Source organism: Pistacia vera, unplaced genomic scaffold, assembly GCF_008641045.1.
Source record: "Pistacia vera cultivar Batoury unplaced genomic scaffold, PisVer_v2 Contig557, whole genome shotgun sequence".
In the NCBI taxonomy this organism is placed as follows: Eukaryota; Viridiplantae; Streptophyta; class Magnoliopsida; order Sapindales; family Anacardiaceae; genus Pistacia; species Pistacia vera.
In genome coordinates, this window is record NW_022196398.1 from 266,780 (window position 1) to 280,921 (window position 14,142).

Consider the following 14,142-nt stretch of genomic DNA (forward strand, 5'->3'; position numbering starts at 1 on the left):
AATCTTGGATACCATGCATAACTAATTACCCTATTGAGAAACAATTTCAAAGTGCATATACAACTGCAAATTTTAAAGAGTTTCAAGAAGAGATTGCGGGGAAGATTTATTGTGAATTATCTTTTTTGAAAAATTGTGATTCATACGAGGAGTATCAGGTTTTAGAAGATGTTTGGTTTAGAGAAAGTAGTCTCTGTGTTCCCTTTGTGATATACTTTGAAGAAAGTTCGTGTGATATTCGTTGTACTTGTCATTTGTTTGAGTTCAAAGGGATTTTATACAGACATGTCATTATTGTGTTGATTCATAAAAGGGTTTTACACATTCCAAAAAAGTACATTTTACGGCATTGGAGGAAAAATATAAACAGATGTCATATGAAAATTAAGATGAGTTATAATAGGTGGAGCATTAACATTGAAAGACAACGTTTTGATAAGTTGTCTAATATAATGCTGACAGTAGCCGATATGACATCAAACAATGAGGAAGATTATAATATGTCGATGGAATTTATGATTGACATGAGAAAAAAGTTGAAGCAAAAAAAAAAGTGAGGGAGGGCTTGGTAGAAAAGTAAACATCTCTTCCACAACTGGTTAGTAGTAAAGATGGGACAGTCCTTCGAAATAGGTGAATAGTCTAATTATTAGTCCACAGGCAGCTCGTAGCAAGGTCGTCCTCCATGTAGAAGAAAGCAATCGAAGGTTGAAGAAATTGTTCGTACGGTTAAAAATAAAAAATTACAAAAACAAAGAATTGGTATGAGTTATACACCTATTCTTACATGATATTTGTTTTTTGAAACATATTTGAAGTTTATAATAATATCAGCTTCATTATTAATGTGTTATGCCACTTTTTAGGAAAATGATCATCAGTAGAGCGAGAAAATGAACAATTTCTTTCATCTACTTTCGTGGCCGATGTCTCCCACATGATTACATCAATATTGTTAATAGTATACAAGAAACTCAAGTGTTGTCAAATGATGTTGTTGCTACCCAGGTATGTGTTATGTATGTTGTATAATTGTAATTGGCTTAAGTTTTCTATAACGTGTGCTAAATTGCGGTTGTTAAACATTGATAGTTGTCCACTACTCCGGTTCAGAATCTCGCAGGAAAAAGTAATTTCTGTATTGGGCAGGAGTTTGTAAATTATGAACATGTTTCATTGAGAGAGATTTGATATTGTTGACAGGTTGAAGCATATAGAATTGTATTTGATAGAAATTATTCATGCTTTGGTTAATTTCTGACAAATGTAGTTGAGTTGTATGCTGATTCAGCTGTTTTGTTTTTAGTATTTTGGTCATTGGTTGTGTATGAGTAGGCTATCTATTGTACGGTTGTGAATTCATGATAATGACCTTAAAATGATAATAATAGCATATATTATAACATTAATGCACTGTACATAAGCATCTTTAAGGGGTCACTTAGGAGATAATTCTACCAACCGGAGATGGTTTAGCTAGTAGCAACCCATTACACTCAATAAGGAATCTAAAAAGGCTATGAAAAAAAGGGTCAAATTAGCAAATGAGTTGACATTAATTAGCAAAAACGGAACCATAAGTGGGTAACTAAGCTTTTGTTGGTCTACATTAGAGAGACTAAGGTGGAACAATAGAACATAACTCTACAGATCCATAGTCAAGAAGTTCATGAATCATTAGCATCATATCATGCCTACGATGGCAGAAAGCCTTAGTATTTGTGTCATCACTGTGGCATTTGCACCAAAAATGATACCAATTTCTCAACTCTCAGGACAAGAGAGCTAAACTTGTAGCAATACTTTCAGTTTTCAAAGAGGACTCCTTCAGTCTTTTTAGTCAAAAGCAAAGGCCCAAAAGAAATCAAAATAATCTACAACAGGCTAGTTACTAGTTAACGTTCCAGTTAAAGTTCTAGCAATCTACAACAAGCACCACCCTTGATTAAAGTTCCACCAATCTACAACAATCTTGCATTGAGGACCACGGCCAAACAATTCACACATTCACAAATTTACTAGTTAAAGTTCCAGGCAATCTGACCCATATCACACATGATTAAAGTTCCACCAATCTACAACAAGCTTGTATTAAGGACCACGGCCAAACAATTCACACATTCACAGATTTACTAGTTAAAGTTCCAAGCAATCTGACCCACAACACACATGATTAAAGTTCCAAGCTCTGACCCACATCACACATGATTAAAGTTCCAGCAATGTACAACAGGCATCACCCTTGATTAGAGTTCCAACAATCTATAATAGGCTTGCATTGAGGATCACGGCCAAACAATTCACACATTCACATATTTACTGGTTAAAGTTCCAAGCAATCTAACCCACATCACACATTTACTAGTTAAATTTCACTTTTTTCTAGCATCTCATTGAGTTCTTTACAATTCAATCAACCTCAATCATCAATCAAAACCAACGAAACATATAAACAAAAACCAAATAAACTCGAACACTCACAATGACAATGGCAGATGAGGAACTTCAACGAAGAAACAGAACAGCGGATGGGGAACTTCGGCAAAGAAGAACAACGGCAAATGAGAAGAACGAAGAAGAAGAGCTGAGATGAGATGAGGAACGAAGAACGAAGAAGAAAAGCGGAGATGAGGATTGGCAAATAAAAGATTTTATTTGCCTCATACAGATACCAAGGTATTGATTATTTTGAATATTTTAGTTTTTCTTCTCATTTGATTACAGACATATTCTTATGTTGGTAAATGGTATATTGATTTATTTTTATTTTACAGGGCCAACAATGAATTTCGTGTAAAACAAAAGCATCTTTTGACTTCTAAAGTCTACAGCTTTGTATTTCCCCATATTAGAGACCAATAAAAACTCATACATTTTTTAGTATGTTATTATTATTATTATTGAAAATAGGCACCCGTCCATATAATATGGACAGGCGTCCACCCTTGTTATTTTATAATTTAAATTATGAAGGGGTGTCCATTCAAGGTGGACATACATCCATAGGAAATGGACTCCCGTCCATATAATATGGCTAGGAGTCCATTGTTATTTCGATATAAGAATTCGTCCAGATTGATGGACGATGGTCCATTTTTAATGCACGGCCGTCTATAATTGTTGGACAGTCATTCATTCGTGATGAACGGTCGTCCATCAAATATAGACGGGCGTCCATAATTGTTGGACGACCATTCTTTCATGAAAGACGAATGTTGTCTCCAACGTGGCTGTGTCTAACTGGATGCCACGTACGTCAGTACAAAAATTCGGTGTAAATTATCGGTACCGTTAGCATTATTCTATTTCTAAAGAGTCAAAACCTTTTACAGCCTGCAATTTTCAGTAATTTACTTCAACCCCAAGATTTTTTACTACTTCACATAAATATAAGAGAAATTAGTAAGTGGAATATCATGTATGGTCTATTCTATACAACCTAAATACCTAATCTCTATAAATTTAACTTGAGAAAGGGTTAAAATAGTCTTCCTAAAGAATTTCTTTAAAAAAAAATATAAATTATATCATCTTCCCCAACAAATCATATATATTCACGTGTGTCTCTCTAAATTCAAAATTTTACCGATTAACCCTTCAAAAGTTGACCCAAAAAAACACATCCAATCTGAAATCAATAATTAATTACCAATGTCAAATCCAAAAATTAAAAATAACCAGCAAAACTAATACAAAAATTATCATTAATTGAATAGAAATCGGTTCATGAAACCTGAAATTACTGAACAATGGACCCATCAGACCCGGAATACATGGATAAACATGAGGCAGATATCCATGGAGAAACAAAAAATGTTTGAGAAGTGACAAGTGTCGATTGCATTGAATCCTCCTCACCATTATATAAGTTCTACTTCATCATAAGGAAACCCTGTAAGTGTAATCAGAATTAAACAAAATGACAACTGCAAAATTTCCCAGATCATTTGTGGCCAGAAATTTTTGGGTCAATGCTATCCGCAGATATTCACAAGTAAGTTTAAAACTCTCATTTTCAGTGAATTCTACATTATATTATACATAATTAGTGACGTTCTAATCGATTTTTAATGTTACTGGATGAATAACATGCATGGTTTACGTATTTTGATGTCTTATTTGTGAATTATAATATGATATTGAAGAGGTAATTAAAGGAAATTAATTATGTCCAATCACAGTCCCAAAAGGATGAAGAGATAATAGACGCGTGCCAAAGAGTGAAAGAAGCGGCGGATGCATTTAAAGAAGGGGCAAAGGTAGTGAAAAAGACTAGTAAATATGTGAAAGACACGGTTGCTGTTACTGCTGGAAGTGTAAGAGCCGAAACCATAATCTGATACATATTTACATATGCTATAACAATATGTCAATGTGAGTGATTCAATTCATTTAATTGTTGATTTACTAATATTTCCAATCCATATACACCTCTCTAGCCAAATAAAGCCGTTTTCCCCATTTTTCAAAAATGAAAAGGAACACTACAAAAAGACCCCTTAAATTTCAGAAACTACTATCGAACCCCTGTTGTTAGAATCCTTTATTCACGACCACTTCACGTAAAATTACCCAATTCGTGTGGTGTATCATGCAAAGTGAATCATACGATTATGAGGATCCACCACGCGAACTTGGTTTTTTCGCGCAAAGTGGCAGTTTTAATTGTGTTTGAAGTTTAATTTTGCATTTTATCATAAGAGATGAACACCACGTGAAGCGAAAAAATCTTTTGTCACTTTGTGTGAATAAATATTTTAGAATGTAAACCCCCAAGAGGTTGACCTAACAGTCAAGAATGTTTGTTATCTTCATTAACATTGTTTATGGAGTTAATTGAAATTTTCTCAAAACGTAAATTTTTGTGCGTTGTTGAAGGATGGGAACAAGGGCATTTTGATATTTAAAATAACATATTTGGCTTGAAATTCGAGAGTTGGTCAATTATGTAAAACCCCTCAAGTTTTGGTCTGGGAAATTCAGGTGAACAAAATGACTGAAGAAATCGCAGATAAAGCAAAGGACTTCGTCTCAGATGCAACCAAGGCAACCGGGGAAGCCATCAAGGAAAAAATTAAAGACAAGTAAAATTTTGTATAATTTGTTCATCCTCAAGATCAACAATACCTTTTGTTATTCTGCAATATCTTCTTAACTCACCTTCAAAATTTTCTCATAATTTCAGTGGTTAACGATTTAAGTTCATTTTATTCTCTACATTTAGCTTCTGATGTATTTTTTTTTCCTCATTAATTGATGTATCGAACGTGACATAAGAGAATAAAGATCACCATTTCAATCTTCCATGTCTGTATTTGAATCTAATAATCTTGAAATGATCGATACAAGGGAATTCAATTTTAAGATAATTTAGTTAACTTCTAAAAAAACAAAAAAGAAAGCTAATGAAGCTTCTAATAAAAAAGGTCATAGTCTTAAATCTTAATTATATCTTGATCATATATATACTTAATCATCGTTAGGTTCTTACATATCTACAAAATATTATTTCAACAGATATTTTAATCTAGGATCCTTGGAAAATTAATAGCAAAACTTTTTATCGGATAATTTTTGTGTGTATATATATATCTCTCTTAAAAGAAGTTAATTTAAGAGGGAATTTTTTTTTTTTTTTTTTTCTGTTTTCGGGGACATATTAGCATCCTCTGATTCCTAAAAAGGATACAATTCATGTTGGTGGGGAAATTATGTGTATAGAAGCATCTTGAAAATGATGATAGCATATGGGATTAATTCTTGTTAATAATAAAATTGTGGATTATTAAGCATGGCGTATAGATAGCTAATCATTCAAGCAGTACGTCGTGTAGTTTTGGTTAACTGATTCAAAAAAGTCCTTGGGAAAATACCCCATCAGAGAAAAAGGTAGATCTATCAGTGAAGAGTTGTAATGAATTTAGGCAAATAAACATGGCTGGTATTGAAACTGGGTCCACGTGAAGTTCATCATCAAAAAGTTAAAAAGTACAACTTCATTTACGTTCTTTCAGCTGTATATCAAATATTTATCAACACAACATATGAGATTTTCCAGGTGATCAGTTGATTGGACTAAACTGAAACTCCAGAGAGAGTTACTGTGTTTGCCCAGCTGGCTATATGCATCAATGGAGATCCATCTTGTGCAATTTCAAGTTGTTTATTATGAGTTTACAGGTTCTTTGTTCCTCCTACTTAAGGCAAACTACTAAATGTTTTTGGGCAAATCTAGATACATAATTCTCAAATTTTGAGTTGCTGGTCTATTTGCTTAATGGCGAGATGTATATACTTAAACTGGAAGTAAATAGGCCCATAATGTGGATCAAGTTGTTTGTGTACTAAAATTAATCAAACTTGTTATTCAATGAATTGTCGGTTCGTTACTTGAAGGACTCTTTACAAAACCTGAAAAGAAATGAGCTTCGTTTCAGTCTGGTCAACTTGAAAGCGATGATTTGTATATTGAAGTGACATTTGCATATGGTCATGGTGTGTTGTCTCAATCTTCTTTACTTCCCTCGCCCACATGACCGCAGTAATGTTTTTTTCCTTGACCATAAAAAACACATTGATTTTACTGGTTTCATAATTCCTCAAGAAATCGTCAGCAGTGAAGTAAGCAAGTGGGTTTGTTTTTTTGTGTATAGTTTAACCAAATCTCAAAAATGAAATTTGCCCATTTACCAATGTTTGGTTTTGGAACGAGATTGTGTAAGAAAAGTGCAAAGGGTGTCCTGGAAGTCATTACCAGAAAGGAATCCTTGAAGACGATATATAATTTACTTGTTTTGGGCACTGCCCTTTGCAAAATTAGGTTCATGTGAAGTGAAACATCAAAAGATTCTGCAAATGCATTGCTTTGTTTTCATGCTGAGGATGCTTTATTCTTATTTGATCAAACTAGAAACTAATTAACACATCAATTTCTATCAGAAGTACACTATACTTTGGAATCTGAAGCAAAAGAAAATAAATTATACGTACAATTAGGTAAAAGCATTTTCTCTGAGACATTATATTTTGGTACTACTGAATAATTAGCATCTGAAAGTGCAGTACTTTTGAAAAAAAAAAAAAAAAAAAGGGTCTGCCATGAAAAATGAAGCACAGCAGTCTACAAGTTTGGAAAGGTGGAGCAAATGAGGAATCAATTCTTTGACACTCATGAGGGCTTTTACTTCCTGGGGAATGATAAAAAGTTAAGCAGTAACAGCCAAACTTCATCATGCAGGCACACCTGAAGGGCATTAGGGACCCAATTTTATCAAGGGCCCCATCTCATTTTTATGTGTCAAATCAATCACTTGATCTTTCTCTGTGAATTATCTTGTCATTGAACTTTTCATCAACTTTTTGTTAGATTCTTTCTATCCTTCCTAAAAATGCTTTCATTTCAAAGATCTCCTCTCAGCTTATCACAATCATTTAACACTCTTCCCAATTCTTTCTTTCTGCCAATAAGGAAAACCAATTCCATGTCTTAACAAATCAAATTGCTTAATCTACAAGGTAATATATATGAGACTATGATGACAATGCCAGTGTATGTTGTTGTTTTTCAACAAATATATAAAGACATAAGATGCTAAAAATAATTACTTTATTTTGATTGTTGCCTACTGTTAGGTTATGCTTGCAATTTCTAAACTGAAACTTGAAAATTTTGAAGGAAGTTGAAGTTGTTTGCATGTACTTAGTACTCCAAAAGCCAAGCCTGCAAGTATTAGCTCTATTTGTTATGCTGCATTAAGTTATAATAAATAACACCCTTTTTTTCTTCTTTACATTAAAAAAAAAAAAAAAAACAAAAAACAAAAGAGATTTGTAACTGAAAAATCTGGTAATGAAACAAACTCCCCCTCTGCTTAGGTGTTAACAATTTAGATTATCACTTGAAACTCATTTTGGTACTAGAGGAAGATGAGTAAAGTAGTGAGGAGGCAGAGAAACTTGTGTTATTGCTTTTCAGATGCATGCTTTGTTGTTTCGATGAAGACGGTGCTGGAATTCTGCTCGAGTTCTTATTTTCTTGAAAATCAGTTGCTGGTGATCCCTTGAGGAGGACATCAACTTTGGCATACTCCTCTCTTTCATGTTTTATCTCTTTAAGCATTGCAGCCACATCTTTCATGGTTGGTCTCTCATCAGGAGATGAACTTACACATAATAAGGCTACGCCTAATGCTTGCATCATTTCATCAATTTCTGACTCCGGACGAGATAGTATGCTAGGGTCAAGTACTTCTATCCCTCCTCTCTTCTGTCTCACCCAATCCACCACATGGGAACCGTCCGGTATGGTTGGATCAATCGGTTGCTTCCCAGTCAAGACTTCGAGTACCACAACACCATAGCTATAAACATCACTCTTCTCTGTGATCTTCATCATGTAACCATATTCTGAACAGAACAGAAAATATTAGTTCAAGATTGTTAAAATAGCTTTGGATCAGTTAATTTGCATATTGAAAAGTTTGCACATTCATATTCAATTGTGGACATGTTAATTTGAACTAAAATCAAGTTGACCATACAATTCTATTAAGCAAAACAGTAGCTATTAGAATAAGAAAGTGCCAGTAAAATGGAATGAGTGAATATTGAACCATCTCATAAATCAAAAGATGCTTACCAGGAGCTATATATCCATAAGAGCCAGCTACTGTGTTGGATGACCGAGCAAAATCACCATCATCCACAAGCTTGGCTAGACCAAAATCAGCAATGTAAGGCTCAAATTCGAGGCCAATGAGGATGTTGTTGGCTTTGATGTCCCGGTGAACAATAGGAGGAACACAATCATGGTGCAAGTAAGCAAGGCCTTGAGCTGCCCCAAGCAAAATTTGATACCTAAGTTCCCATTCCAGGGAGTTTCCAGTCCTCTCATGAAGGAGACTACCCAAGCTCCCATTAGGCATATAGTCATACATAAGCAATCTAGTGTTTCGATTCCAACAACAACCCAAGAACCTAACAATATTCTTATGGCGAATTGAGCCAAGTGTTTTTATCTCTGCAGAGAAGGAATCCCGAACCCCACTCTTTTCATTATTACATCCATTAGTTGCAGCCATTGTTGTTGGCCAGAGTTTCTTCACTGCAATGACTTCCCCATTCTCCATATCAGCGCGATATACAACCCCAGAACATCCTTTTCCTATCACATTGGCATCTACTAGGCATCTCAAAACTTGCTCTACTGAGAAATTCAGCTTCTGGAAAGGAGTAAATTGCCATGGCCAAGAGTCTCCCAACTCAGAATCATCGTCATCTCTAATAGTCCTACGTGCTCGAATCAATGCAAGTGTCCCCATAATTGCCATTGCCACTGTCAGAGTAATGAGCAATGCAATTGCTACTTTAAGCTTCCGTGAGCGCCTCACATCATTTTCATTCCTTGCTAGTCCTGTCCTGCCAACATCACTCGAGAAACATGAGTTCCGGCTTGAAGGGCAGAGGCCTTCATTTCCTGCTAGGTCTGCTGGTGATAACTGTCTAAAGAGCTTGTTGTCGGGGAGATAACCTGTGAAATTGTTGTAAGAGATATTGAGAGATACGAGATTATCTAGCTCTGCAAGTGGATCCAAATTTCCCTCAAGCTTGTTATGTGAAAGGTCTAAGATGGAAAGCTTAGTCAGAGCAGATATCTGAGCTGGGATTGGCCCAGTGAGTCCATTGCAGCTGAGATTGAGAGCTATTTCAAGGGCTTCCATTTGACCAAGCTCCCTTGGGATGCTACCAGTTAGTCCATTGGCGCTAAGATCAAGCAATTGGAGACTTGAGCAGAGGCCAAGAGATGAAGGTATCACTCCAGAGAAGGAGTTCTTGGACATGATTAGGTTATTCAACGACACAAGACGCCCCAAGCTTGCCGGTATTTGGCCCCCAAATCGATTCACTGAAACATCCAGGACTTGTAGCCCAGATAATGATGACAATGAGTTAGGCAGGGGACCCTGTAAAGTGTTGTTGCTGAGGTCTATCATCTGCAATTCTGTGCAATCACCAATCTCATCCGGCACTGACCCAGCAAGGCGGTTGCTTGATAGATCAAGAAAATTTAAGCTTTTGAGACCCCCAATTTCTCGAGGAATCCCACCAGCAATACGATTATTTCCAAGCCTCAACCGCACAAGAGATCGGCAATTGCCAATTTCTGTCGGTATACAACCGGAAATGTCATTGGCAATCAAGAGAAGTTTTGTGAGGTTTTGAAGCTGAAACAACCCGGCAGGAATGCTACCAGTGAGTGAATTGTGAGATAAGTCTAGAGCTTGTAGACTGGTACAACTAGCCAAACTTGAAGGAATGCTTCCTTCAAGCTGGTTCTGCCAAGCAAAAAATACAGTAAGCTTTGACAACATCCCAAGCTCTGGTGGGATCAACCCTGAAATCTGATTTGTATCTAGTTGCAATTGTAAGAGATTTGTAGCATTGGATAGATTGGAAGGTATTGAACCAGACACATTGTTATTACTAATCATAAACTCTTCAAGCTCCAAAAGGCCACCTAAACTCAATGGTATAGTCCCAGATAGGAAATTTAAAGAGAGATCAATCATCTGTAGGCTACTACAATTGCCAATCTCTTCTGGGATAAACCCAGCAAGACTATTTTGCCACAGAAGCAACTGTTCAAGCTTCTGAAGTTTCCCTATCTCTGGAGGAATTGACCCAGAGAGAGTGTTTTCATACAGAAACAAATTTACAAGCTCAGAACAGTTACCTACAGAAGAAGGAATCTCACCAGAGATCATTGTAGTATATATTGACAATGTTTGAAGCTTGCTTAGTTTACCCAATGAAGCCGGTAAAGAACCTGAAACTCTTGTGTCAGCCAACCCCAAAACAGTCAAATTGCTGCAATCTCCAAGCTCACCAGGAATCTTCCCCACAAATTCTTTGTTCCCTCCAGCTCTAAGCACTTCAAGATTTGATAATTTCCCTAACTCAGGTGGTATATTCCCGCCTAAGCGATTATCAAAAAGCAGTAGATTCCTCAGGCTTCTACAGTCACATAACTCAACTGGGATTTTCCCAGTAAGCTGATTAGAGTTAAAAATCAAGTCTTCAAGGTTCTGTAGCATGCCAAGACTTGAAGGGATGGAGCCAACAAGACTGTTTGAGCTAAAATCAAGAACTTTAAGTTCAACACAATCACCAATATCAACTGGGATAGTTCCAGTGAGATTTGCATCAGAAATGACTAGTTTACGGAGAGAGCGAAAGGAAGAAAGGTTGGTTGGTATTGGCAGTTGAAGAGGGACAGACTGCATAGAAATTTCTGTAACAAAACCTTGTGGAGAACACGTTATGGAGGTCCAGTTGCATGGATTAGCATCAAGAATGTTCCAGTTAGAGAAAGAAGATAAAGGTTGTGAAGGAGAAGAGTGTAGCCATGAAAAAAGAATGGAGACTTCATGGTTTTGAGATGCAACAGTGAAGGTGGTGAAAAGAGTAGAGAGAATAAGAGTGAAGAAGAAGAGAAAGAAAGGCAAAGAAGAGACGTTGTAGAAGGAGAAGAAGGAGGAGTGCCTCGAGCTGGGCATCGACATTTGCCTCAATTTCCAAACTTTTCTTCTCGGGTTTGCATCATTGAGGTTTTTGCTGTTTTTCTCTCTTTCTCCGTGCTGCTGAATATATTTCTTGCTTGTTTTGAACTCAAAACTCAAAACAACCAGCATCTCACAAAACATAAAACACACACTTAAACAAAGTAAAACATTAAAAAAAATCAAAACCAACGCCTTGAGATCAACAAAAAACTGAACCCTCCACCTCCACCTCCACCTCCACGACCTCACTACTCCTTGGATGCCTCTCTCTTAATTTATATATATTTTTTCTTTCTGCACATTAATATTTTTATAATATAGAGACATTGCTACATGGTTTCACGCGCAGGGATGAAGAGACACAACCTCTGCCTTCATTTACACATGTAATTTGTTTAACTTTGTTGCTCAGTCAGAAAAATATAAACAGAGATTAATTACAGAAAAAAGAAAAAAGTGCTTGATTATTTAACTATAAAACCATTTTTTAGCTGCACAAACAGACACTGAGCTTTACTCTTTTCCCTATTTTGCTCATTTTGGAAGCTTTCTGGGTTCAGTTACTCTCATTCGGCTCCTCTCTGGCACCCATTATTTCTATGCAACTTCTTATTTAGTCTTTTAGCTTCAAGCTTATGCATATTCTTAATTTTTTTCATAGAAAATCTGGGAAAATAGTGAAATATTTGGACCATTTATATACCAAATTAAGAGGGTAACTATTTATGGATCTATGGTTATGATGAGTAAAGTGTTATTTTGTTACTTATTTTGGGCAAACGACAGCTTTCCCACCTGAAATAAGAGAAAATATATCAATGATTACAGAGGAATAAATGTTTTTTTTATCAGTTACATTAGATAGAGTTCGGCTTGTACAAGCACTCATATTAAGTAGAATTTTACAGAAAAGTTTCACCAAACCATTAATGGTATCACTAAAATTAGATTAGTAGGTGGGTTTATTGTATTTTTCACCTGAAAGATCGATTAATATTAGACTTATCTGGTTCGTTTACAAAGTATTTAAAAAATACTTATATTATTATCAAAAACTCTCATAAAAAATACAAAAACCCCTTAAAAATATTAAATATCCCTTTATAAAAATTATCGAAAATCCCTTAATAAAAGTATTTAATACTTTTGAAACAAAATGAATGAGTAAAGGATTTCACCAGAGAACCCATTAATAGGTTAAGGAATGAATGAGAGAAATTTAATGGCTTTAAATAGAGAGAAAGTTTTGCGAAGTGCGTGACTGTTCATCTTGTCTTCTTCTTAATATTGTACACTTTACTTGCTTTCGTTGAGACCGTATTCAGTTTTGTGCACACAACCTACTTCCACTACCTAACTAAATTTCATCTTACTTTTCATTCAATGTCTTCAATTTTTTGTGCCTTTATCAATCCAAAGTCAAACTAATATTAAATATATATTTTGGATAAATTTGAGACTTAACTACATTTTCCTAAGGAGGTTTCGGTCAATTGGGTTTATATTTGCCACCTCAAAGTATGGGTTTGCAAAAGAACTGGCCTAAACCGGAATCGAGATCCGGGTACCCAGACTAAATTGTAACTTTTGTAAATTATTGGGGGTGTATTTATTTAATTTTTAGAAGGTTTATTTGTCATTTTTTTTAAATATAGGGGGTAATTAAATTAATCTGGGTAACCAGAATCGGAATCTATGTTTCAGATTTCGGTTCCAAATCCAAGGAATCGGCCGATTCCGATTCTAATTCTTTTGAATTTTGGCAAGTACCTAAACCTGCCTACCCCTACTTCAAAGACTAGGAAATTGTAGTTTGTAAAATCCATTAATTACAGCTTTAGATAGTAATGTTTTAATAAATTATTTTTTTAACTATGCAATTTATATAATAGGTTTAAGGATTTTTTTTTTTTAATATTACTGTTTAGGAGTATTTTTGTCATTTAAGTTTTAGGTAACGAATTTGACAATATGTGTTAAAAGTAAGGAGAGTTTTCTAGTATTTAAAACGATAAAGACGAAGAGATAAGAGAGTAAAACCAGAGGCATGATTTGAAGAATAAAGATATGATGATGTATGGCAGCAAGATATTAGACCATCTCTGAGTGATTTTAGTTAAACATAATGCGTGTGTTTTGCCTGCATTACAAGTCTGACTCTCGTAAATGCAAAATTATCATCACAAAATGTGATCGTGGATTGCTGTTTCCGCAACCACCAAATGCCATGCGCCCTAAGGCCTGCCTTATTATTTAAACCTATACATTACATTTCTAGTATGAATAATCAATATTAATAAAATTCCTTTTTAATTTGGGTTTTAAAATGTGAATCTTGTATGTTTGACCTTTTTTAACGAGTATTCGCAAGTTTTTATAGTAAGCACTTGTTAGCTTCGAAATTACGACCTTAACCCCTATTTTTTACGAACTATTAGGTTATTGTATTTAAGTTTGAAAAAAATGGCGTTTTTACTATTCACCCAAATTAAATGAATCTAACAAAAAAAATTGTTAACAATATTAAGAGATTAATATATTTTTTGAAGGTTTTATTGATAAATATGAATGTTGCATTGAT

General features: G+C 35.1%; 1 protein-coding gene across 1 annotated transcript; it reads right to left on the reverse strand.

The window, feature by feature from the left end:
- Window positions 1-7,833: 7,833 nt before the first annotated feature.
- Window positions 7,834-11,607, reverse strand: LOC116108224 (receptor-like protein kinase 2). Its single transcript, XM_031394492.1, has 2 exons — window positions 8,639-11,607; window positions 7,834-8,406 (listed from the first exon to the last, which is right to left on the reverse strand). Exons 1-2 carry the CDS (start codon window positions 11,559-11,561, stop codon window positions 7,895-7,897), a joined length of 3,435 nt encoding a protein of 1,144 aa, XP_031250352.1. The 5' UTR covers window positions 11,562-11,607; the 3' UTR covers window positions 7,834-7,894.
- Between the last annotated feature and the right edge of the window lie 2,535 nt (window positions 11,608-14,142).

Bases quoted from the DNA above. Each gene is read 5' to 3' on its own strand.
- LOC116108224 (XM_031394492.1), bottom strand. From the start codon at position 11,561: ATGTCGATGCCCAGCTCGAGGCACTCCTCCTTCTTCTCCTTCTACAAC. The intron at 8,407-8,638 runs GTAAGCATCTTT...TGTTCTGTTCAG, and splicing joins TTATGGATATATAGCTCCTG to AATATGGTTACATGATGAAG.